The following is a 26,859-nucleotide window of genomic DNA, read 5'->3' on the forward strand; positions in this document are numbered from 1 at the left end:
ATGTTAAGAGTTTTGCATTTTAAAAGAGAATTGGATCCCAGGTATGGTATGGCTTGGATGTTTGTACAAAAAAAATTAAAGAAACATAAAAATTATAAACAGAAGAAATAAAATTAAATATAATATGAATGTTGTATATGATAACTAAACGTAAAACAAAAAGACACTATCAATAAATAACACATATATGATATGTCCTAAGATATGATATGTCACATATATTATCAGTTCAAAATAGGAAAAATGTCAATAATCAAAGTTAAACTCAAAAAATCTGAGGGAAATGATTAATGGTCATAGTTTGTAATTGTTACTTTTTGGGTTATATTGTGACTCTTGTAAGCAGACATACATGGTTTTTTTTTTCAAGTTTTTATTATGAAGGCACCCAAATTAATAAAAGAACCTTGAAGCTATCTGGACCAGTACCCATACCAGTTCGGGAACCCTTTTGGTATTGGTATGGGAGATTCCAGGGCAGTATCCAGCATTGTAGCTGAAATTTTGAAATGAGGATAGCATGGTATGAATGCTTGGTATCATTCAAAATGCAGATTCTTAAATTCACAGGTCAAAAGGCCTGCCACAAATGATATCTTAACTGTATATCAATGCTGTTGTCTGTAATCACAAACTTTTTCATATGCAAATTGCAGTAAGATTGCAGGCTTAGTAACACCTTAAAAACCATGTAAGCAGAAGGTTAAAGACAGAGAAAAGGAGAATCATAGAGGAAGAAGATAGAAAAAGACTTTAGCCATTTCAAAATAATCACAATGTGTAAAACAAGTGATTGCTCTAACAAATTCCATCAACCTTTATCTTATTCATTCATTCAACTATTGACTATGTTTTACATTAGTAAAAGTGCATAAATAGAACTCACTTCATGATGACTGTCTTTTACGTGACTTATCATTACACCTCAATGTCTCATACAATCAACTTGATGCTAGTCAAAAAGATGTGAAGAGCTATCAATTAATTCATGTCTCACAATTCATATATGTAATCACATTCAATCACCAAATAGATGTGTCATCTTGAAGTTGTCGATGGTAATAATTTCTAATTTCCATAAAGGTCATCCTTGATCATCATCAATTTTAGCTTGAATAACTTTAACTGACTATCAACATGATGAGAAAATCACAACAGAGAGTGAATGACATCGTTCCAAGGACATCCTTCACTGTCATGAATTTAGTTTGACTAACTGTAACTGATTGTCTAACTAAATGAGTAAAACATGAGAGTGTGAATGGCTTCATTACAAGGATGTTAATATCGAGGAATGGCACCACTACTATTTCATTAAATGATCTACTGGAAGTGCAATTATCACATTACAGACAATCCCAAAGTCTAACGCACCTTAATAAATGCATTCTTACTCAAATATGTCATTAATTTAGAACATAGACTGGTGGATAACCAAGAAGTAGAAAAAATAAATGATGAGAATTAGTTTGGATAAAAAACAGAACTCTCGAGCAAAATGGGATTAGTGAAGATCACTCTCTTCTTTTTGGCTTGGATGAATCATTGCATTTTTTAATGGATGTCATGAGAAAAATTATAATTTTATGCACACGATCTTTCATGACTATGCTCTTGCCATCTGGATAAGGTAGGTTATGTCTATAAAGCCAAACAAAGCAGAATATTAGATTGCTCGGTCTAGAGATTGGTAGTGTATGATTTGTAATAGCACAATTGTGCTATGCTACCTTGATTTGTATTTTTTTTAATTGAGGATTCTCTATAAATAGGCTGCATTTCTCAAGTTCAAAGAAATTAGATAGATTAAGGTGTTTATAGGCTTGTGAAAAATTGCAAAACAGATATATAGGATAGCATCAAAAGGACAACTATAAGTATTGCTAAACTAATTTATAAGTATCTACTAAATCCAGATATCACGTGTTACTAAATGATTTATACTCTGTTAGATTTTTTCTATCCTCTTCTTGTTCTTTTAGTTCTATTAATAGCAACTTTGATAGCCAGAAAAAATGGAGTATACTTAACAGGAATATTCAAGAGATAAATTTTGAATCATGGGTTCTGTATTTATTTTGTGGAAGATATTTGAGGTGGGCGATGTTGTGATCTTGGATGGTGAAAGGGATGTTGGTGCTGCAAATCATCGCCATCTTGCTGCATTATATTGCAACTCAAATTCAGGATTTGAGGTTATCTCTCTCTCTCTCTCTCTCTCTCTCTCTCTCTCTCTCAATTGGCAGTGGAAATATATTGAAACATGGTATATTTACTTGAAAGCAATGCTAATAACCGGGCCTAAAGTGTGAACTATTAATAAGGTCTTAAATCCGATCAAGAAAATAATAGATGTGTTGTGTTGTTGCCTTATTTACTAACTGAGATAATCTTGATAAGTGAAATGGAGATATCATAAAAGGATAAAAGCTATTTCATTTGAGAAAATTACAAAGTAGCTGCATCACATATATCACACTTCATTGATTTTTAGCTGAATGCTAGCAATTACGGCCTTTGTTGATGAAGGTTCTTCTCTTGAGAATCAGCTATAGTATAGGGTTTCTGATAGGGAGGTAGTGCAAGTGGAATGCTCAAGTGACTTGTTTGTTCACTAAGAATAGGTCCTTACTTATTTCAAGGTATTGTTGCTGTACTCAGAGTGAAAAGGTTCATAGACAACCTGAAACTTCCTCTTGTTCCACCTCCCTAAGACAAGACTTCTTGGTTGCTCAAGGGCTTCAACCCCATAACCACTCTGGCTTGGTAAACTGACTCCTTGTTCATCCTTTAGGCTTTCATAACTCTGTCCTTAACCTGCTCCCTGACTGCACAAGGTCTCCTTTTGTTGGTTTACACATGAAACTAAGTTTTGCTCCCAATGGTGTCTTTTGTTTTCTACGTTTTGAGATGTAGAAGTCCTCCTCAAGTGCCAAAACTAAATATTTTGGAGTCTACCCCACAAAGGGTGTCAAATTCATGTGAGGACAACTTGTTTCAACTGACATTGATGTCTTTTGTGCTTTCCATTCACCATTTGTGTACCCGATTTGACCAAAACCCAATTTTTAGGCCTAAAAAGGCTACAAGCAATTAGCCCTCCTTTTGGGGTTTTGTGCTCACCCTGCTCAAGCGATGGACTTCCAGACTGAAAGCATCACATATTTGGATACCCTTTTGGGTGTTCTTGAAGATTTATCAAGTTTAGGGGTCCCTAAAGCCTTCTCCGTGACTGTCCCAAAAATGGGCATAAAAGGAGGGTTTTGGTAGGGCTTGTTGGCAAAAACCACATTTCAAGCTTGGGAACCTCAAAATGACTCAAAGACATCTAATTCTACCTTGCTGTTGGCTAACAAGGCCATAAACAAAAAGGTTTAAACCTCACAAAGTGAAGAACAAGATTTTCATAATATGCACAAAAGGGAAATGCAACATTTGACAACTTTTCACTTTTTGCCTTCTACAAGCACAATTTTGCAAAATTCCAACTACAATTGAAGCATATGAACATAGCCAACATTAGAGATAAGAAGGAATCCACTTTGCCTTGCACAAAAGGCATTAGGCAATTACAAATAGCAAATAGTTCACTGTCAAACTAAATAGGACTGCACTTTTCTCTTTTCACTGTTTTCCCATTTTGGACCTGCACTTTGCAATGTTAAAACTCTTATTTGAAGGTTTGTTTGTGCTTTATTAGCAATGCTCTGCCTTCTTCATGCATGAAGTCCTTCATACCTGCAATTTGGAGAGGAGAAAACCATATACAACTTCAACAAATATACAAAAATCAGTCATACTTGACTGTGACAGCCTGCTGGGCGTTTTTCATTTTGCCTAAGGAGATCATTGTTTGATCTTGGCTTTTACATTACCCATGGGCAGGGCTTACACCTCTCTTTGTTCTTGTTTACAATCAAACAAAGTATAGACAGAGGTTTTCACACACCAATGAATGGTGGAGAGCAAACTAGGAAAGAAAACTCCTACCAAACAGTGACTCACTGTTTTGGTTTACAATTCATAAAACTGGAACATATAACCTTCCTCTTCCAGACTTAGGAAATCTCTTTGCTTGCACATATCACTTGGACATCACATAGGACTGTTCACCAAAAGAATGCAATTGCTATGGGAGAGCAAAGCATCAAATTTATGCAAGACCCTAGCCAAATGGCATACTTGCCTAGGGCTCCATGGCCACAAAACACCTTGTACCTGCACTCTTGAAACCAAAACACATATTTACATAATTTACAAATTGACCAACTGGTTCTTGAGAAGCCATGAACACTTTAGGACTCCAAGAACCAAGTTGGTCAAGCATTCTTGCCCAAATTCCTAGACTGGGCAGTGAAACTATGAAATCAAACCAATTTTGTTACAACTTCAAAACTTAATCAAACTTAATGCCACCAAAGGGAAAAGTCTAAGAAAACATAATTGAAACTGAAAATGCAAGAACAGTACGGAAAAGTACAGCAGGTGTACGGACTGCTGCTCACACCAAGTTAGAAACTAGGGAAAAACAAGGTAAAATGAGTGCAAACTTTCATAATCATTAAAAACTCCGATTGAACAACCCTTACAATAGTTCCAACAAGAGAATAAATACCATTCCAGGTTGGTTAACCTCTTGTACGGACAGGTACATGTCCAAGCACACTAAATTTGACATTTTGGTTGCCTAAAATGACAACTTTTGTGCCTAGAAGGTGTAGGGTTGAACTCAAAACCCACAAAACACCTAAGAACACTTCTCACACCTAAAAACCAAACACAAAACATGCCTAGACCTTTTCAAAACAAAATCACATAAAAAGCTCACTTTTTACAACATTTTGCCAGGCAACTCCAAAATTGACAATTTTGAGCAAAAGATGAAAACAGGAAAACAAAACCTCATAATGAGTTTGAAACTCATCCAAACAACTTAAAGCAACACAAAAACAACTTAAACAACCATTCCCACTCAAAGCTAATGAAAATCAAAATTTGCTCTCAAACTTGTGTTGAAAATGAGGCCTAGGTGCTCCTGCACCATACTCCCCCGGTGACAAAGAAGTCATGTGACTCCTTTGGGCAGAAAAGAGAGAGGAATACCAATCTTGGGGAAGTCACTTTCAGGTATCCAAGTGGCTTCAGAGGCTGGTTGATCTTTCCACTTGACCAAACGTTCAAAGTAGTCATGCCTTTGAGTCTTCTTGATGATTCTGGAATGAAGTACCTATTCAGGAATGGGAGAAGAAGAAGAGGGGAGAGGTAGATCAGAAAGGGAATTTGAAATGTCTGAAATTCTTTGATTCTTTGTTGGAGGCTGCCCCTTGAAAGGTACCAAATCTGCAACATTAAAGATAGGAGATAAAGAAACATTAGCAAGTAAATCAATTTTATAAGCATTTGGACCATACTTAGCCAAAATTCTGCAAGGTCCAATTCTTCTCATTTGTAACTTGGTAGGAACTCCCTTTTGCAATCTAGACTTGTTGAGATGTACCATCACAAAATCTCCAACTGTGAATTGGACATCCCTCTTTGAAGCATCCACCCTTGCCTTGACTCTTGTTGTGGTATCTTGCAAAGACTGCTTAACCTGTTCATGTATCTCTTTGAGAGATTGTGCCATGTCTTCTGCTGTCCCACTAACATGTTGCAAGTTAGTCACATCATGTAACTCAAAAACACCTCTTGGATGCATACCATAAACAACCTGAAATGGACTCTTACCAGTGGATCTGTTTACACTGTCATTGTAGGCAAACTCTGCCTGTGGGATGAGCTGATCCCAACTTTGTCCATACTCCTTGGTGAGACATCTGAGTAGATTACCCAATGTTCTATTCACCACCTCTGTTTGGCCATCTGTCTGCGGATGGTAAGCTGAGCCAAAAGATAAGTTAGTACCCAATTTCTTCCACAAAGTCTTCCAAAAATGACCCAAAAACTTAACATCTCTATCTGATACAATGCTAGATGGCAAACCATGTATACGGACAACTTATTTAAAGAAAAGAAAAGCAATATGACTAGCATCATTAGTAGTTTTGCAAGGTATAAAGTGAGCCATTTTACTAAATCTGTCAACAACCACAAAGATACTGTCATGCCCTGTTTTTGTCCTTGGTAAACCTACAACAAAATCCATACTGATGCACTCCCATGGCCTAGAAGGAATGGGAAGTGGCTGATATAAACCAACATTAGTGCTATTACCTTTGGCCTTCTGACATACCATGCACTGTTCAACATACCTCCAGACATCTCTCTGCATCTTAGGCCAGTAATAAAAACGTTGAACCAACTCTAAGGTCTTGTTGAGACCAAAATGGCCACTCAAACACCCATTGTGTTTCTCTTGAATGAGATTGTCTCTCATGGAGCCTTTAGGAACACATAGTTGTCCTCCCCTAAATAACAAACCATTCTGCAATGTATAGTCAGCATACTCTCTATGAAAATGATTCTCAAAAGAAAGACAAACTTTATAAGCAGCAGCAAAATCATCATCATTAGGATATAAATCTTGAAAGCAATCAATTCCAATACTCTTTACTTGGATCTCCTGTATAGTTAACAATCTCCTACTCAAAGCATCAACTACTTTGTTACATTGGCCTTTCTTGTGCTTAAGAGTAAATGTATGTGCTTGTAGATACTCTACCCATTTCACATGTCTATGGTTGAGTTTATCCCGAGAATTCAAGAAACTGACTGCCTGGTTGTCTGTATACACAACAAACTCCTTAGGAAGCAAGTAATGCCTCCATTTCCTGAGTGCCTGCACCAATGCATATAACTCTAAATCATAAGATGAATGCTTTTTCTTTGCATCATTCAATTTTTCACTAAAGAAAGCAACTGGTCTGTTATCCTGACTCAAGACTGCACCTACTGCAAGATGACTGGCATCACATTCTATTGTAAAGAGCTTATCAAAGCTAGGAAGGATTAACACTGGTTGTGTAGCAACTCTAGTTTTGAGTAACTCAAACCCCTTATTGGCTGCTTCGGTCCATTGAAACTTAACCTTATGACCACCCTTTATTGTATCTAACATGGGTGCACAAATTTCACTGAATCCTCTGATAAACTTTTGGTAAAACTGGGCTAGACCATGAAAACTCCTAACCTCACTGGCTGATTGTGGGGTTGGCCAACTTGTTATGACTGTAACTTTAGATTGATCCATCGTAAGATCTCCACTGGACACAACAAAACCAAGATAGACTAACTCTTGCTGCATAAAATCACATTTCTCAAGATTTATGGTTAACTGCTCATCAGATAATCTTTGCAAAACAATAGCTAAGTGTTTCAAATGCTCCTCTTTAGTCTTAATAAAAATGAGAATATCATCTAGTAGACTACCACAAACTTACTGAGAAAATCTTGCAATACTTCATTCATTAACCTCATAAAGGTACTGGGAGCATTAGAGAGTCCAAAAGGCATAACCAACCATTCATAAAGACCTTCATTTGTTTTAAAAGCAGTCTTCCACTCATCACCCTCTTTTATTCTTATCTGATGGTAACCACTTTTTAAGTCTATTTTGGAGAAATACCTCGCACCCCCTAAACAATCCATCAGATCTTCTATTCTGGGAATGGGGAATCTATATCTTATTGTGATCTTGTTGATAGCTTTGGAATCCGTACACAATCTCCATGTGCCCCTTTTCTTAGGTTTTAACACAGTGGGCACTGCACAAGGACTTATACTCTTTTTGATTAATCCTTGATCCAATAACTCTTGAATCTGTCTAGCTACCTCTTTGTTTTGTTCAGGAGTCATCTTGTATGCTGCTTTGTTTGGCAAAGAAGCTCCTGGTATAAAGTCAATTTGATGACTAATGGCTCTAGGAGGAGGTAATGATGCTAGCAATTACGGCCTTTGTTGATGAAGGTTCTTCTCTTGAGAATTAGCTATAGTATAGGGTTTCTGATAGGGAGGTAGTGCAAGTGGAATGCTCAAGTGACTTGTTTGTTCACTAAGAATAGGTCCTTACTTATTTCAAGGTATTGTTGCTGTACTCAGAGTGAAAAGGTTCATAGACAACCTGAAACTTCCTCTTGTTCCACCTCCCTAAGACAAGACTTCTTGGTTGCTCAAGGGCTTCAACCCCATAACCACTCTGGCTTGGTAAACTGACTCCTTGTTCATCCTTTAGGCTTTCATAACTCTGTCCTTAACCTGCTCCTTGACTGCACAAGGTCTCCTTTTGTTGGTTTACACATGAAACTAAGTTTTGCTCCCAATGGTATCTTTTGTCTTCTACGTTTTGAGATGTAGAAGTCCTCCTCAAGTGCTAAAACTAAATATTTTGGAGTCTACCCCACAAAGGGTGTCAAATTCATGTGAGGACAACTTGTTTCAACCGACATTGATGTCTTTTGTGCTTTTCATTCACCATTTGTGTACCCGATTTGACCAGAACCCAATTTTTAGGCCTAAAAAGGCTACAAGCAATTAGCCCTCCTTTTGGGGTTTTGTGCTCACCCTGCTCAAGCCATGAACACTTTAGGACTCCAAGAAACCAAGTTGGTCAAGCATTCTTGCCCAAATTCCTAGACTGGGCAGTGCAACTGTGAAATCAAACCAATTTTGTTACAACTTCAAAACTTAATCAAACTTAATGCCACCAAAGGGAAAAGTCTAAGAAAACATAATAGAAACTGAAAATGCAAGAACAGTACGGAAAAGTACAGCAGGTGTACGGACTGTTGCTCACACCAATTTAGAAACTAGGGAAAAACAAGGTAAAATGAGTGCAAACTTTCATAATCATTAAAAACTCCGATTGAACAACCCTTACAATAGTTCCAACAAGAGAATAAATACCATTCCAGGTTGGTTAACCTCTTGTATGGACAGGTACATGTCCAAGCACACTAAATTTGACATTTTGGTTGCCTAAAATGACAACTTTTGTGCCTAGAAGGTGTAAGGTTGAACTCAAAACCCACAAAACACCTAAGAACACTTCTCACACCTAAAAACCAAACACAAAACATGCCTAGACCTTTTCAAAACAAAATCACATAAAAAACTCACTTTTTACAACATTTTGCCAGGCAACTCCAAAACTGACAATTTTGAGCAAAAGATGAAAACAGGAAAACAAAACCTCATAATGAGTTCAAAACTCATCCAAACAACTTAAAGCAACACAAAAACAACTTAAACAACCATTCCCACTCAAAGCTAATGAAAATCAAAACTTGCTCTCAAACCTATGTTGAAAATGATGCCTAGGTGCTCCTGCACCAGTTTCTCAGGAGATGATTTACTTTAGGAGTAAAGGGTAGACTGATGCCTTAAAAACCCTAGACAATTGTATTTTTTTCAATTTTTGTAGCATAGAGCAAATAACCTTAGATCCAATTCCAGATTTAAATTATTGATTTTCATGGTTATGTTGTTCATTCTTATATTGTTGTAATGTGGGCATTCTACTATACTATAGAGTAGGCCATATTTGTGGAGTATAACTTGCAGGTTTGTTTGATGGGGTATTTGGAGACATGGGGAATTGATATCAATTGTTTCCTCATAAAATATCTATTCAGAGCATGAAGCTAGTCTTAAGCTTGAGTTGATTTGGTTTTGTTAGAGCTCATCATTCTTTCATTGGGTGCTGCTTGCTATTGTTTAGTGTTGTAGGAGGTAATGGAAAAAATGGCATCTCCCATTGAGGAAGCCACTGTATTGTTCTCGTTTCATCTTAATTCCAATCTTTTTCTTTTGACTTCTTTATAGGGTTATAAATATAGTTTTGTTTAAACTCTTCTCTATTTTAAAAAAAATTAAAGTTAAAATATACTGACTTAATTTTTCTTTGAAAAACAATGGGCTGAGGTGAACTGCTTGCAGCTTCATGGATTTAAAATGTATTACGCTGATATTTCTCAAATATGCTTGACTTGGTGAAATGAGTCTCAGCACTGATCTAAAATTACGAGGCAGTGATTCTGAGTTGGGGATTGTTTTTTCTTAATAGGAGTGTGATTTTGATTCGTACATAAGGTCTGGTTTGTTCTCTAGATTCCACTTCTTTGCTTATGGCTTTCTTTCTTTGTTGAGTGTTTGAGAGAGAAGAGGTTTTGTTACTTGAGGTTGAGTCTTCTTTAACATAGCTTTTGTTCTTGTAAGAGCTTTTCCCATGAGTAGTTCTCATTTTCTCTACTGAATTTGGTTAATGTTTGATTTACCTAACGTGGTGCATTGAGCAGTGTTTTTGGTAGAACTTTTCTAGATCATGATTTGTTTTTAAACTTGAAGCAATTTGATTTTAAGGAGAAGTAGCTCAGCAATGACAAGTCCCACTTCAGTGGTGAATGTGACACTGTCAAGCATGACAGGGCTAGTGAATAATTTGCTCCGCATTCTTAAGAAAGTGCTTCTCAGGTGGGTGGGTTGCCTTGAAAATTTGAGATATCATATCTGCTTTGTGTGGAACGCTGGGATCCAATATGGTGGAACCTTGTCGCCAAATATTTGGTATAAGTGTGGGCCTCTTCTAGGTACCAATCTGAATGTTGAGGATTAATATCCTTAGTCTTCTTATATCTGATTTCTTGTTAGCCGGAATAGTCAGCTTTCCTTTTGTGATGGCTTGTAGAGAGAATGGCCAAATCCTTGGGAGTTGAGTGATGGAACAATTGCTTATATGAGGACTACATGTATGTTCATGTAGTGTTTCATCCCTAAACATCATTTGTGAATGAGGACCAAATTGTTTCAATTTACCCATGGTTAGATGAATGTTGGAGATTAGATGAAAGCACAACATCAAGGGTTAGGTGAAGAAAGTAGTTCTTGGATAGGACTAAAACTGCATTTTCATCTTGGACGATATATAGGCAGCCAAATAGAAGACAACTGATTTGCTCTTGCTTTGAATGGATGACTAGATGGTTAACTTGTAGTGATACACAATTACATCATCAAACCTGAGGAGCAAATCATATTGTGGCAAAGTTGCAGGGAAATGTACCTGGACCCCTAGGACACAAACTGGAGATTAGGATGTGTATACCGTGTCTAAGATGAGAGTGGATGTGTTTCTAGTTGTAGGAGACATGGGCAGTAGTTGGCAAGATGTCTCGGAACGTTTTCGTGTTGAAAAAATGAAAAAAACCCTAAAACGCGACAATGGAAAAACACGGGTCGAGAATATGACACAAAAATAAACCCCTAAAATGCAACATCTTAAAGGCGAAAAAACACGAGTCAGGAAGGAAAACTCGTTTGGAGCCACTGGTAGAGCCGCATGAACACATTTTGTAGGGTTTTTTGATGCAACAATTGATTTTGATCCCTTTCTTTGCAATGTGAAATATTTTTCATTTTTTTTGCTAAAGTTGTTCTAGAATCGAAAATCAGTACAAAAAAATTTGAAATGTATTCTACTATTCTAGATTCCCATATTTTGATTTGTTCATTTTTTCGTTTCATAGTTTTTATTCCCTTTGATTTTTTCATTTTTTGTTTCATAGTTTTTATTCCCGTATTTTCTACATTGAATATTATTGAAGAAACTTATTTAAATATTAAAATTTAAAATATAAAACTATGCATTTTTAATTTCTATGATTTTATATAATATTCAGTCATAGAAATTAAAAATGCATAGTTTTATATTTTAATTTTTAATTTGTTATTAACATCATGAAACTCAGAAATTGAAATCAAAAGAAAAAATTTAACCTAGAAATTAAAATTAAACTATGATGTTCATAGACAAACAGTGAGAAGTTAAGCATTGCAATGATTGCACCTAATATTTTAATTTATTATTTTTTTGTGCAAGTTCAAAATGTCAAGTGGAGGAAAACAAGGGTTGTACCCACTATGGAAGTGTGTTGACCATATTTTGGGGCCGAAAAGATCAGGTGGAACAGCCACTATTAAAAGCAAACTTTGTCCATTTACATGGAAAGGTACCTACATGAGGGTGAGGGTTCATTTCCTTCACCTACCATGTAACGTTGTTGAAGGTTGTACAAATGAGTTAGAACAATATGATGCTATGAGGGAACAAGAAAGGGCTGATGGGAAAGTTGCTATTCCAAGTTATCACGCTTCAACAATAGGGGCAACTACTGCAGCTCACAGTCATAATATAGAGTTAGAGGTGGATGGGACTTTCAGAGATGTAGCAAATTAACAGGCTCGTAAAAGACGACACATTGGAAGCTCAAACCCCATTGAAAGATTGTTTGATGTGCAAGGTCAAGAAGCAGTTGATGTAGCAATTGGATGATTCTTTTATGCAAATGGAATACCATTTAATGTTGTTCGCTCGTCTTTCTATAGAAAGATGGTCCATGCTATCAATAATGCACTAGCAGGCTATAAACCATCTGGGTATGAAAAGTTTCTCACTACTCTAGTCGATAAAGAAAAACCTCGATTAGAGGAACATACAACACCATTGAAAAGAGTGTGGGCTACAAAAGGATGTAGTATTGTGATGGATGGGTGGACAAATGAACCATCTGGGTATGAAAAGCTTCGCACTACTATAGTCAATAAAGAAAAAACTCGATTAGAGGAAAAAACAACACATTGAAAAGAGTGTGGGCTACAAAAGGATGTAGTATTGTGATGGATGGGTGGACAAATGCTAGGAATCATCCACTCCTTAATATCATGGTAACATGCATCAAAGGGCCTTTTTTTTTTAAGGCAAGAAAAATATGCAGAATTACTTCATAATCAGCTACGTGACAACATCGAGGAGGTGGGGGCATCACATGTACTCCAAGTTGTTATTGATGTTGCCCTTGTTTGTAAAGCAGTAGACATGTTGGTGCAAAAGAGGTACAAGTAGATATTTTGGACACCATGTTTTGTGCATTCGTTCAATAATGCACTCAGATATTGGCAAATTCCTATGGATTTCAGGTCTCATAGAGAAGGGCATAAAAATACAAATGTTTATATGTAACCATCACCACACAAGCCATTTATCTTAAATTTGCCAAGGTGGAACTTCTCAAACTTGCTAATACACGTTTTGCTTCTTACTTCATTCTTCTTGACTGCCTTTGTGAAGTCAAAGGAGCTTTGTGTTCCATGGTTGTTAGTGTTGCCTATGCCTTTAATCCTAAATGGTATGATATAGAAGTGACCAAAAAGAGGGCTCCAAATCAAGATAGAGAGGTAATGATTTTGGGCTGCGATTAAAAAGATTTATGGCCGAGGTGAGGATGTTTCAATTATGAGGACTAAATGGAATAAATTTTTTTTGTGGGCAAGGTGATTTTGCTTCCGTGGAAGTTGTATATGTTATGAAAGTAAAGTAAGACCGTATAGAGTGGTGGTGGAACCATGGAGATGAAACCCCTCAATTGCAATCATTTGCAATACGATTGCTCTCACAAGTAGCCAACTCTTTTTCTTGTGAGAGAAATTGGAGTACTTATGGGTTTATTCATTCACTAAAGAGGAACCGATTAGGATCAAAGAAAACAGAGAACTTGGTGTAGATTCATAGCTCATTTCGTCTTCTCTCTCGTGTAGATCTTGGATACAATGAGGGTCCTTCAACAAAATGGGATCAAATTTCACTTGATGGAGAAGTTGCAGTCATTGTGGATGAAGTGGTCGAAGCAAATGGACTAGACGATTTACCTCCTATTATTCTACCATAAGAGGAACTTGAATTTGAGAGTGATGACTATTTGGATAGCCTCATAGATGAGGACCTTGATATGGATGATCATGGCATAGAAGAGTAGATGATAGATATAAGATTTCTGATTTTTGTTTGTGTATCATCTTGCTGCTTATCAAGCTATTTTCAATTTGTAATCAGTTTGAAACTTTGACACAACTATTGTATGACATTTTGATTTGACTCATTTCACATTTGTGTACTTAAACATCAAAGTTATTGTTAATTCTTGTTTTGAAAGTTCAATGTCATTATATTTTCAGATTTTCTATAAATTATTAAATTATATAAAAAAAAATTGGCGTCTCCAAGTACCCTCGTCTCCTATGTTGAAAAAATAGCCATACCGGTACCAGTACTAATCTCCGGTGTCTCCAAGTACCCCCGTACCCATGCAACCTTGTATTGTGGTTCTTTATTAACTTCTTGTTGAGTTGCTCCTTGGTGTAAACAAGGATTGATTGTCAGTAGCGATGGTAGGCCCTAAAATTCATTCAAGGTTCCATGAGAGAGGTTTGAAGCAATCAAAAAATTGATTTTTTCTTCCCAATATTATGGTGAGATCAGTGGGGCAGGATACGAAAGTCCAAAACATATTCTTCATAGATTCTTGATTGAATTTGGCACATGATTGTACTGTCAGCTCCTTTAATGTTATTGATATTGAGTGAAACTATAAGGTACATTTATCAAGGCTAGAACTCTGACAATAAAGAGTGCACTCTTAAAATGTCTTTATTTGAAGACATGCTTAAAACTTTTTGATAAAATCAATTACACCTGGGAGCAATCATAGGGTATCTTGCGTCTGCTATTATATAATAGATTCAAAAGCAAAGTTCACTGTATTAAACAGTAACTTAGAATCTATGAGGGGCTTAGAAATTGAGATCGTCTCACTGCCATTTTTCTTCTTTTGGTGCTTACCCACAGTCAATTTGCTAGTGCTTTATCAAGCTTTTGACGATAAGCTATGTCTTAAATAACTTAAGCAATTCACAGTCGTCTAGAACTATAACATTTTGTTAGTCAATTGTGCTACAAGATGATTAAGGAGACATGTTGATTCACCAATAAAAACTGTTCACTATGTGGCTAGCCTGAAGAGTCAGTTGTAGAAGAACAGATAACAGGTTTCTTGAAGGTAATCAGTCTTTTCATGATTATTCCTCATCACAACACCTTGGTTGAAGAGATATATCTGTTTCTTTGTTTGAGTTCTTTTTCTAGTCCTTTGAGTTGGGACACACCAACTTTGAAACTCAACTCTTCGACTTGGACTTGTGAGAACCCAAGGCAAGAGTTAATTTGATGTCACTGGCTGGGCCTCCTCATCTCAAGTTCAAATTCTAGGAGTGAATGACCTATGGTTAGGTCTAAGGTCAAATTTTGACTACCAACGAGATACCCCATGTTTAAGTTCATCAATTAAGATTTAGATCAACGTGATTTGATAGAGCAAGAATATTAACTCTATAAGGAAAAATTGGGTAGAGGAATAGGATTTTTAAGACCAAGGATGGGACAAATTTTAGGTAAACTTCCCCAAATGTAAAGTGTGATTTTGGATGTCAATAGTTTGGTTTTAATTTTTTCGCCATGAATATATATTTTATGGTGGTCTTGTTGGGATTAGAAACTCTTACACTGTGATCTCAAAAGACAATCATAAAAATGATCATCCTATTTTGGAGTATTCAATGAGTCAGGATTGCTGTTGGTTCTCACGGCAAGCAGCTATCTTCTCATAACATTGATTGAAACCTATTTTAAAAAAGAATATTATCTAGTTGAATAGATTCGAGGCCCATGGTGTGGTATAAAGCCCTACTAGTAGCCTAAGACCATTTTGTTATTCCAGGGTTGTTTCTTATAATCTCATGCTCAAATTCTTCAAATTCCGAATTGGTTCTCTTGCTTTCCTATTTTGTCTTTTCAGTCATTTATTTCTGCAATCTATATGTATTCGTCATAGGACTTGTTTCCTAGAAGAGCATTAAATATATTTTCATTGTCTATTATGACGGATGCTTTTTTGTTTCAGTGTTTTCAATAATTAAATGAATGAAACTCATCTTGAATGGAAATAAATTTGCCACAAAATAAAATCAAAATTTGATCATTTCATCCTATAGAAAGGTCTTTATTCTTTCAAGCATTGCAGACAAAAGTAGTTCTTAATATTAAGTTTGAGATGCCCTCCATTTTCTCATTGCATGTTGTATGTATTGATTCCTGCAGGTAATTCATGGTCTGGTGGACAGAATTATGGAAGTTGTTGGTGTACCTTTTGTTTCAGTGGGAGATGATTCGGGCTATTATATAAGGCCATCTCATGTAAGATTCGAATGGTTTTGTTTAATTATTTAGGGGAAAAAGGGTAATGAACTTTCTTTGAAGATTTTAGTATTCTCTTCTAGCATCAACAATTTATTGAAATTTATAAATAACATTGTTTTGATGTTTTCCAATTGCAGGAGCCAGAGTTTTTCCCTGGTAGACAAGCAAATATTATATTTAAAGGGAAGAGTATTGGAGCATTTGGAATTGTGCATCCCGAGGTAGTAATATGTCCTGGCTTTTCTGAATGTTAAAATTTGATTGTTAATAATTATAGTATAAATTATTCAAAGTTTGTCTTACATTTACTTTCAAGTTGTAGAGCAAGAACAATGTGTTACTAACCTGCAAATTTTATCTGGGATCAATTCCAATATTTGAACTCTATTTGAATGGTAGAGGGGTGTTATGTTCAGTGAATCTTATCTTATAATGATCACATAGCATGTTTATAATTTAACTCTTATGTTCTATAAGGTTATCATATAGTTCTTAGCTAAGTCACAGAGTTCACCAAATTTCTTCTTACTAATTCAGAATTGTTTAAAAATTGATCACATAGCTTTGCATTTCTATTGAAATGAGTACAATTTATTTGAATAGTTTTGATTTTCTATTAATGTTTTCCTTTCACTCATTTGCATTCTTGGGCGGCTTCATTGTCAAAACCTACATGATACCAAAGCACTGTTGTGAGTTGTGGGTTAGCTTCTAGGAAATTTTGGAGTCCAAATCCATTATCATTTCAAGCACATGAGTATGGACTTTACTTGCATCTTTGGATGATATGGAGAATTAGAATAGTGTGAAAGAAATACTAGATTGTGGGGGATTCCTTTCATAACTTCTTGGAGTGAATCTAGGCTCATTAAACATAATATTAGACTAATATATTTAATGTTTATTTAGGGGTCAATTATTTAATTTATTGTAAATATTAGTTTCTATTTTACGATTGTTTCTTTTTAGAAACATTGTTTTGTAAATTCTTTAAATGATCTTTTGATCATTTCTTTTATTCATTTGATTATTTACCAAAACATGGTATCAGAGTGGGAAAGAGAATATTTTTTTTTTTTTTTCTCTAAATCTCAGAAGAATTTTATTTGGGTTTTTTGAGAAGAAAAAAAAATTGAATTTCTTTGGGTGAATTTTTATTGTGACGAAATTTTTTGGCGTTTGCCATTTTTCGCGTCACCTTCCTATAGATCGTGAGTTTTTTACATTTGTTTCCGACGTGATTTCTTCTATGTTTTTAGTGGCATTTCCCCACCCGTCGTATTATTTTCTTTGCTTGCGATTTTTGTGATCAAACCTGCTCGTGTGGCAGTTTTTTGTGTTTTAAAAATCGTGTGGCGAATTTTTAAGGCGTCGTTCTTGTTTCCTGCTTGACGCGATGCTATTATTCTCTACCTACGTGCGGTCTTTCTCTGTCTGTACGATCTGCAGGCTTTTTTCTGTGGTTTTTTTCACGCGATTTCTTTTTTGCATGACGGGCGTGTCTTCTCAACTTTTTCACGACTCGTGTCGGATTTTCAGGCGATGGGTTCTACATTTTTTTGCATTTTGTGATGGAAATAATTCTCTGTGCCCTTTCTTGGCTTCTGCGCGCTTTTCTGCTATTTTTTTTCAGCTTTCTACACAAGTTTTTCTTTTGACGATCTAGGGTTTTGTTCTACTAGCTAGGGTTTTGCATAAAACCCTTGAATTTTTGTCGGAATTATTTTTTAATTGCAGATTCCTTGTGGGTTTTTCCCATATTTGTGGGGGTCTATCAAAATTTACTTCGGGATTTGTGCTTGTTGTACTTCGTATTTTTTTTTAAGTTTGTACTTGATTCTACCTTTGTTTCAACATTGGGATCTGTGCCTTGAATTTCATCTTCAGTTTTTCACCTTTTCAAAATCTCTCGTTTTTTGTGCCTCGGAAAGTGTGCACAATGGCGTTATTGACCAACATCATGTTGGAGGGCTGTCGGCGATTCAATGGCAAAAATTATAACACATGGAAGCAGCGGATGATGACAATTTTTGAATACTGCAGCCTTGTTGATCTCGTTTTGGGAAGAGACTCATCCTACTACAGTTGGACAAGATCAGGATAAGTTTGACGAGCGCAACTGGGAAGCAGTCATGCTTATCAAGCTTTCAGTGACTGATGATTAGCTGCCGCAAGTGCCATCTAGCAAGATAGCTGCAAAGATTTGGATGATTCTGAAGGATCTCCATGAGACATCAGATAAGAGTTGTGTTGTTTTTGTGTTCTAACAAAGATTAAGGACATTCAAGATCAGCTCGAAGCAATTGGGAGGAAAATGGAGGAAGAGGATATGGTTGTTCTAACCCTAAAAATTCTACCTAAATCCTATGAGCACTTCATAGAAACTCTCAACATTACTGCAACGAACGATGATTTGAAATTTCCAGAGTTGTGCACCAAACTTTTGCAACAGGGTCGTTGGAAACAACAGTTTGGTAGCAGTGCCACTTCGTCCTCCTTAGAACAAGCCTTCACAGCCAAATCCTTTAACAAGGATAAAGGTAAATCTCAGTCATTTCAGTAGAAAGGCCTCAATCAGTCTTAGGATAGCTCGAACTGCCACAAATTTGGTCACATGATCAAGGATTGTCAGAATCAGATAGCTTCCGAACAACGGAAGCAGGGTCTTAGACTAAGGCCAATGTCGCAGAGCACTCAGAGTAGAAAGAATCTGCATTCTACGCTTTCATGGCGAAGCATCCTGCAGATCATGTGAAATCTTTTGCTTGGTATGTAGACTCCAGTGCCTCTTGACACTTCACTCATCGGCGTTATTGGTTCACAAACTTCTCACCTTTCACCGATTCAATCATTTTTGGAGGAGGTGAAGAGTATATTGTTATCGGCAAGGGCAACGTTCAAATACAGTCTGGTGGGAGGAATCTCATATTCCTCAATGTATACTACGTTCCTAGCATGGAACTGAATCTTCGCTTAGCAAGCCACATTATGCGACATTCTCCTCAACTTGATGTGGTATTCAGTTCACACAAGTGTTCGATTGTTGATCATGCGACTCGCACTACTATGGCTGTTGGCATTGAGGATCATGGTCTATACAAACTTGTGGATACAGGTGATTCTCTTGAGCATGCCTTTGCAACTAAATCATCTTCTATCAACGGTCTTTAGCATCAACGGTATGGTCACTTAACTTTCATTACCTTGCTTAGCTTGTTCGGGAGGATCTTGTTCCTGGCTTACCTGAGATTCAGACTCAGAATCACCGAGTTTGTGGAGCGTGTTAAGATGGAAAGCAGCACAAGACACCATTCAAGGATGGTGACTTATGGCGAACCTCAAAGGTATTGCAGCTGGTTCACACTGATGTATGTGGTACGATGAATGCACCTTCTGTTACTGGTTCTAGGTATTTCTTGCTTTTTGTTGATGATTTCAGTCGTAAAATGTGGGTATACTTTCTTAGACAAAAATCAGATGTGTTTACTGTATTTCAAAAGTTTAAGGCCTTCGTAGAAAAAGAGTCAAGTTATCCTTTAGTCACTCTTAGGTCAGATAATGGGGGGAAGTTTTGTTCTACTGCTTTCTCCACCTTCTGTGATACACACGACATCAAACACCAGTTAACCACACCTTACACTCCTTAGCAAAACGACGTTGTTGAACGTCAAAACTGCACTATATTTGAAATGGCTAGGTCAATGTTGGAACACAGGAATGTTCCTAAGAAATATTGGGCAAAAGCAGTGTTTACTGGAGTCTATCTCCTAAATCAGTCTCCCACATAGGTTGGTAAGGGCAAGACTCATGAGGAAGCTTGGGCTGGTCACAAACCTAGGATCAGTCATCTGAAAGTCTTTGGCTCTTTAGCATATGTTCACATGATGCATTGACAACCACAAGGCTGATTGATGTAGACACTGATCATCTTATCTTCAGTCGTGATGTTGTCTTTGATGAAGAACGAGGACCTTTTCAGCTTTCTTCGTCTGAGCATGATTTTGAGGATCAACCTTTGAAGGCTTCTGATTTGGGTGTCCGTCTTCCATTTGGTTCACCTGATGGGAGGGATGATGCAGATTCTGAATTTGATGATGCACTACCTGAATTTCCTCCGAATGATGTTAATCCTCCTCCTGTTGAACCTGTTCCAAATCCTGTTCCAATCATTCCTTCTGCATTTGATGTTGGCTATTCTACTCTTCGACCTAAATGGTGGGTTAAGACCATAAGTGGTCTTCGACTTGATGAGCTCATCAAGGGTAGATCTTCTAGAAATAAGAGCAAGTAACAAAATACAATCAATTTTTCTCTCATGGCCAACATTCATAGTATTTTTGAGCCTCAAACATATTCTGAGGCTAAAGGGATTCCTGAGTGGGAAAAGGCTATGGAAGCTGAACATCATAGTCTTTTGAAGAATAACACTTGGGTCCTCTCTGATCTTTCTCCAAGGAAGAAGCCCATTAGTTGCAAATGGGTGTATAAAGTTAAGTATAAAGCTGATGGAACCCTTGACAAATACAAAGCTTGTCTCTTGCAAGGGGTTTTTCACAAAATGAAGGAATTGACTATGAGGAGACTTTTGCTCCTACAACCAAAATTAGTACCATACGGCTCGTCTTTGCCTTACCAACTCAGTTTGGTTGGAAAATCCATTAGATGGATGTTAAGAGTGCATTCCTCAACAGTGAGTTGCAGAAAGAGGTCTACATGATTCAGCCTCTAGGGTTTAAGGTTGCTGGAAAAGAACATCAGGTGTGTAGACTGGTGAAAGCACTTTATGGCTTGAAATAGGCTCCTTGAGCTTGGTACATCAAAATTGACAAGTACCTTACAGATAATGGCTTTCAGAGGAGTCCATCTGATTCTAATTTGTATGTCAAAAACACTGGTGATGATATTCTTCTCTTTGTTGTCTATGTTGATGACCTATCATTGGTAGTTCGGCAACTTTGATCGATCAGATCAAACAGAGTTTGTGCCACTCCTTTGACATGACAGATTTGGGACTTCTGCACTATTTGTTAGGTGTTGAGGTTTGGGAGACTGAAGTTAGTATCTTCTTATCTCAGTCCAAGTATGTTCACAGTTTGCTGGACAAGTTTTGGATGCAAGACTGCAAACCTGCATCCACACCTATGGAGAAAGGGCTGAAGCTAACAGCCAAATCAGATTCACATGTGGTGAATGAATTAGCATTCAGGCAGCTGGTGGGCAGTCTCATCTACCTTACTGCTACTAGGCTTGATCTCAGTTTTGCAGTGAGCTAAATTTCACATTTCATGACAGCTCTAAAGGTTGATCATTGGGTAGCAATGAAGCATGTGCTGGCATTGTAGAGTTGTGACCTTTGGTCACCACCACAATTGTAGGGAATGTTGCCTATAGCAGCAACAATCATGCTAGTGTCCACATATTTGCCACTAGAGCCTTAGCCCCCAGCATGGCCATCAACCCTTGTTTACTACTCTACTTAGCTTCTGCCAACCCTCTAGCTTCAATCCTGTTTCATTGTCAAGCCTCCTTGCCATTGTCTAAGTGATACTCTTGTGCCTAGCTAGAATATTTTGGTAATATTTTCAAAATGAACCATGATTTGGAAAAGGCAATTTTGTGCCCTTACATTAGGATTTTGATTTCAAATTTGGCTATTTTTGTAGTATGTTTAGCGATTTTGCAAAAAAGTTGGTGGTTTTAGAATCCTAATTTAGTAAGGAATATTTTGGAGGAATATTCAAATATTTCTTGTTGACATTAGTATGACATCAGTTGGCTTCATTTCAAATGTTTGGCCCCCTCACCATTGCGACTTTGGATTTTCAGAACTTCAATGGCTTATTTCATGAGCTTATGACGTTTTTTTTCAGGACAATTTTTTTTAATGTGGTATATTTTTGCACTTTATGTGGTGATATACACAATTTCTTCTCAAGTAATCTCATTTTCTTAAAAACAGTTTTGTTATTAGATTTGGTGGGGAGTCGCAATTTTTTGAATTTCAAAGCCTATTTACTTTCACATGATTCTTGGAATTAGGTGATTTATTTTAAAGTGAACATTTTCAAGCACTACACATTGGTGTCACATTGAAAGCTTCAGAGTTTACTTTCAGTATTTGGTACATTTTCAGCATTCTAAAACTTTTGAAACAACCCTGGTATTATACAAAATACCAAATCATTTTTTTTTGTGGGGTTCTTTGATTGAGTAAATTTGGTGGGGCATGGGGGTGGGGCAAGGGGCGTCGCCTATAGGTGTGTTTTTTGTAATTGTTTATATCTTTTCTTTCTACTTGTGCTTTATATTTCCCTCATAAAATGGACATTGTGTGTTTTCATTGTTTAACTCCATAGAAATATGCATCATGGTATCAAAATACATAGAATGCCTTAATGCAACAATGATTTACACCCTATGTTGAACAAAAGGTTGGGGAACTCAAAGATGATAAGAAAATGATACAATGGATGCTTGAACATACCAAAGTACTTTGATGTCTTTGCAGCTATATTCCCCTTGATGTTAGGTTTCAAATTGAAGCATTTACAAATTTACATGATGCATGGGTCAAACCTAAAAATCTCAATGCTAAAATTGACGATGTTAGTGTCTATCAAATCAACAATGATTTGATGAGCCTTGATGGGCAAATGATTTTATGCCTCATTTTGAAAGGATGGTACAAATGGATCATCTCCTATTTCTATATTATTCCACTTGTCTCCAAATTTGATTTATCACTTATTTAATTGATGCAAGGGCATGAGGAGCCTCATAAGCATGGGTTATGTCACTTTTTGGTTTTTAGTGTGTTTTGGTGTTTTTGGGTCTAATAAGGCCATTTAAGACCATTTGGGATCCTTTTGATCCATTTTGGAAAGTTTGAGGTCTAGTTGTTACAAATTGTAAAAGTTGCACAAAAGTTGTCATGTTGCTCAAAAAATTGTCAAGCAACTTTCCAAAAGTTGTTTTTGTTAACAAATTGGTTGGTTGAACAGTTGGAGTAGTTTGTAGGGTGGAAAATGTATAAATATAACCTTCCAACTTGCATTTGGGGTTGGAGAACCTTTATTGGTGAATTTGGTGAATGAAAACGTCATTTTCAGTGCATTTCTCACGTTTTTTGCTGCGCTTTCCTATTGTATGGACTGTACGGTCCATATTATGATTTGAAACCAATTGGGATTGGTTGGCATGTGAATCTACTTTCATTTGCTTCTGGTCTCATCAACTTTCATTGAGTATTTTGTAAGATATTGCATTTTTTGTGAAAACTGGTCAAAGCCCTACCCTAGGGTAACCAGCAAGTGAAAAAAAATGTATAACTTGACTTTCCACTGGTGAAAAATCACCAAAATGGGTGGAAAGGTCTGTATATATGCATTTTACAATATTCCAAACTTATAGGGGCTGAAATTGAGGTTTACACGTGCTTTTGAAGGACTGTTGGTCTGATTTTCGTAGTATATAAGACTGTTAAGATAGAGAAGGGAAGATCTGAATGTAATAATGCATAGTTTGGGCTTTTTGTGATTGGAGAAGGTATTGGAAGTGTGTGTGAAGGTCCTACAGACCTGTTCAAGGTGTTGGTGGAGTGAGTCCCTAAAGCAAGGGTCTAGAAGGAAGCCTCAAAGTGTCAAACTCATGTTGAAATTGTAGTAACCCCTGCCAATTGTTTTGACAACCATATAAGTCCTTCCTCTGCATCATTAATTCTGTCCTCGAGCATTCTTTTGTGGATGTCAAAATGAGTTGTGCCTGATATTTAAATATACCAGACAAATAAGGAGGTCAAATTGTTTGAAGCTAGATTCAGATTATAACATTCTGAGAGTTTATCTTCTTGATAAGTTGTCTGCAATGACCAAAATTCTTGAAACAGTTTTAATATGGTTGGTGGCTCAGAGGATACTCATCAACAGGAGCTGTGCCCTGGATTTATAACGTATAATCAACTTAATCAATAGAAGGCTGGTCTACACCTGATTTAGGATTCTGATTTTTTGAGAGCTTACCTTCTTGTTAACCAATCTGCCAAATTGAAAGCTTCAAAACAGCTAGGCTCAATAATTGTGGATGATAATTGATGTTAGTGTGGCAAGATGATTCCTGTATCTCCTCAGATTTGGGTTATTTCACAGTACAAAAGTCATATGGATGATAATCTAGAACATTTTGGTTATTCCTCCAAGCAATTATTGTTAAATGCGAGCTTGTCAAGTAGTGGGCTTCAAAATAAGGAGGATATTTATATACACAAATATGATGTAGGATATTGTATTGTACCAATAGAACACACTTTTTAATATTAGGAGGATTAAAAGTACATAAATGAATAATGGAATCACTGATATTTTAAATTCTTGAACAGATTTTTTTTAACAAATAATAATATACAAGCATTTTATCTGTTGTAATTGATGAATCCACGAGAATATTTTTAGTTTGTTATGTCCATATATGGCAGGTTTGTGAATTAGCTTAGTCTCAGCATTTGAATTGCAGAGCATTTCTGTTAATTGAAATTCTAATAATTCTTTGATTCCAGGTTCTGGCTCGTTTTGATATTCTTGATCCTTGTTCTATGGTCGAGATGACTATTGAACCATTTTTGTAGACTGCTATTTGTGGAATGGCAATATGAATTTCACCAACAGATTCTGTGAATGTTGCGACCTTTTATCTGAAAAAAGCTTCTCTCTCACACTCACTCACACACACGTGCATGTGTGTGCGCACAAGGGTCACCAATGACATAAACTTGAGGATGCATTCCATCTTTCTTCACATAAACTGGCAATTTTATGTTGTAACAGCCGTTTTGTATTCTTTGTATTCGGAAAAACAATTTTCGAATGAGGTGTATGACAACATTCCAAAGTTTAGCATCCCTATTGCAACTGGATTGTGGAAGCAGAATTGGTCATAAATGTCACTTTCTTGGTTTTCTAATCTTATTTTGAAGTGCTCTGGTTCTGGATGATCTTTAAGGTAGACAGACCAAAACTAATTTATTGCTTTTATGGCAAAAGTTTGCCATACAAGATTGAACATTAGATCAGCTAATGTGGTGTGTAATAAAATCGAAGTACTCGGTGCAATTCAAAAATCTGGGCATGAGGCTAATTCAAAATAAGTTTGACTGAAGAAGCCTCGAATGATTGTTATGTTGAATAGTTTATATTAAATTTCTGATATATTCTATTTTTAATGAATAATTAAGCTATATGAACTTTTCTTACTATTCTATTGCACCAATAGATGATATGCTCTGTATTTAAGATATAGATATTCCATTCTGTTTGGGCAATACAAATATCAATATGATAGAAATAAGATTATGATTGAAGCGCCTCTTGAAGAACCATGCTAAAAGAACAAAATTATAGTTAGAATTGTAATGCCCTAAGTGATGACTAATATGAAAGCAGTTGTATGGAATGAGAAAACTAAAGCAAGCATATCATTAAAAATTTAGAACAATAATGAAAAAGAATTAACGCAGAAATATTCCTGGGGAAAAACCCAATGTTGGAAACCTAAAGAAGATGTGCGTCATTTCCACCATTGTAATGCCATATTTACAAAGTTAAATTCTTAAATTGACCCTCATCGACTATTATCATGCCATATCTACAAAGCAAAGTTCTCAGCCTCCATGAATGTTGTGGGATTTCTTTAGAATTACTGGAGTGTTCTTCAAGCTTGCCTTGCTAGAAGTCTTCTTCAAATCGTTTAAGGTTGAAGATATAGATATATTTTTTACAACATGCTCAAGCTGTCTACATTCATTTTGTTGAGCATGATTTCTTTGGGCCAGGAGACATGTTTTTGAGTTTTTTTAGGACATTAGTGCAATTGGCTTCCATGTTTGGACGTTTGACTTCAAACTCTCACTCCTACGAAGAGATGTAAGATAAAATATTCCTAGCTGCCTATTTAGGCAGTTGAAGTTTAAAAAGGTTTTTTTCAGTATGTTCAGAACTTCCCCAGTTGTTTTCTTGAACTTTGGCGTGCATAATCTTTAGGTGGAGGTAAAGATGTGTTATCTTTTAGACATGCTGAAGATGTAAGTATAATTTGATTCCTCAGCTGATGTACCTTGGGCGTTTGGGTCACCCCCTGAACTTGTTTATGTTTGCTTTGCGTTTGACCACATTATATGCCGAAGATGTAAGTATAATTTGATTCCTCGGCCGATGTACCTTGCGCGTTTGGGTCACCCCCTGAACTTGTACATGTTTGCTTCGAGGTTGATCAAATTATATGCTCTGTGTTTGCCCAACCTTGTATCTTGGAGGGAGAGGAAGTTGGAACCATGTCTTGAACACTTAATAGTCATATAAACTTTTAAGCAACTCGAACTATCTCAATCAAACTAATTGAAACGCCTCTGGTCCCCAAAAGCTCAAAGGCTTTAAGATGTGGTCACAATTCCATCACTCGTCTTTGGAATACCCATCTTTCTTGGCCATTCAATCTTAACATAGTAAACTGTTTTTTATTTTTGTTGACATTTTCTGAAAAAGTCTTTGTCCAAGTTTTCTTGAGCATTTGGTTGCACCTGCAATGAAAGGTAATAATTGATCTTTCTTATCGAACATAGATGTACCAGAAAGACACAAGTTTTCGACATTCACAAGAATATACATCTTTATGTAAGGAGGCAGGTTTTAATTGAATGCATTAGTGTTGATTTAATAATCTTAAATGGGCCATACCTCTGCGGTTTGAGCTTAGTACTATTGACTTATAGTTAATAGTCACCCCATCTCTAACTCAAGGACCCAAGTACTTTGTCTAAGTCAAACAATTCCGCTGCTTTTTATGAATTT

General features: G+C 36.4%; 1 protein-coding gene across 4 annotated transcripts in view; it reads left to right on the forward strand.

Annotated features, from left to right (window-relative positions):
* LOC131034032 (phenylalanine--tRNA ligase beta subunit, cytoplasmic) overlaps nt 1-25,268 on the forward strand; it is a 106,315-nt gene extending 81,047 nt beyond the window's left edge. For all 4 annotated transcript variants that reach the window (XM_057965377.2, XM_057965379.2, XM_057965376.2 and 1 more), the window contains 4 exons: nt 2,088-2,195; nt 15,923-16,018; nt 16,159-16,242; nt 24,573-25,268. In XM_057965377.2, the coding sequence (XP_057821360.2) occupies nt 2,088-2,195; nt 15,923-16,018; nt 16,159-16,242; nt 24,573-24,641 (357 nt within the window). In that variant the 3' untranslated portion in view covers nt 24,642-25,268. The remainder of the gene's footprint in view (nt 1-2,087; nt 2,196-15,922; nt 16,019-16,158; nt 16,243-24,572) is intronic.
* Nucleotides 25,269-26,859: the final 1,591 nt, after the last annotated feature.

This window comes from Cryptomeria japonica, chromosome 2 (assembly GCF_030272615.1).
Source record: "Cryptomeria japonica chromosome 2, Sugi_1.0, whole genome shotgun sequence".
Taxonomy (NCBI): domain Eukaryota; kingdom Viridiplantae; phylum Streptophyta; class Pinopsida; order Cupressales; family Cupressaceae; genus Cryptomeria; species Cryptomeria japonica.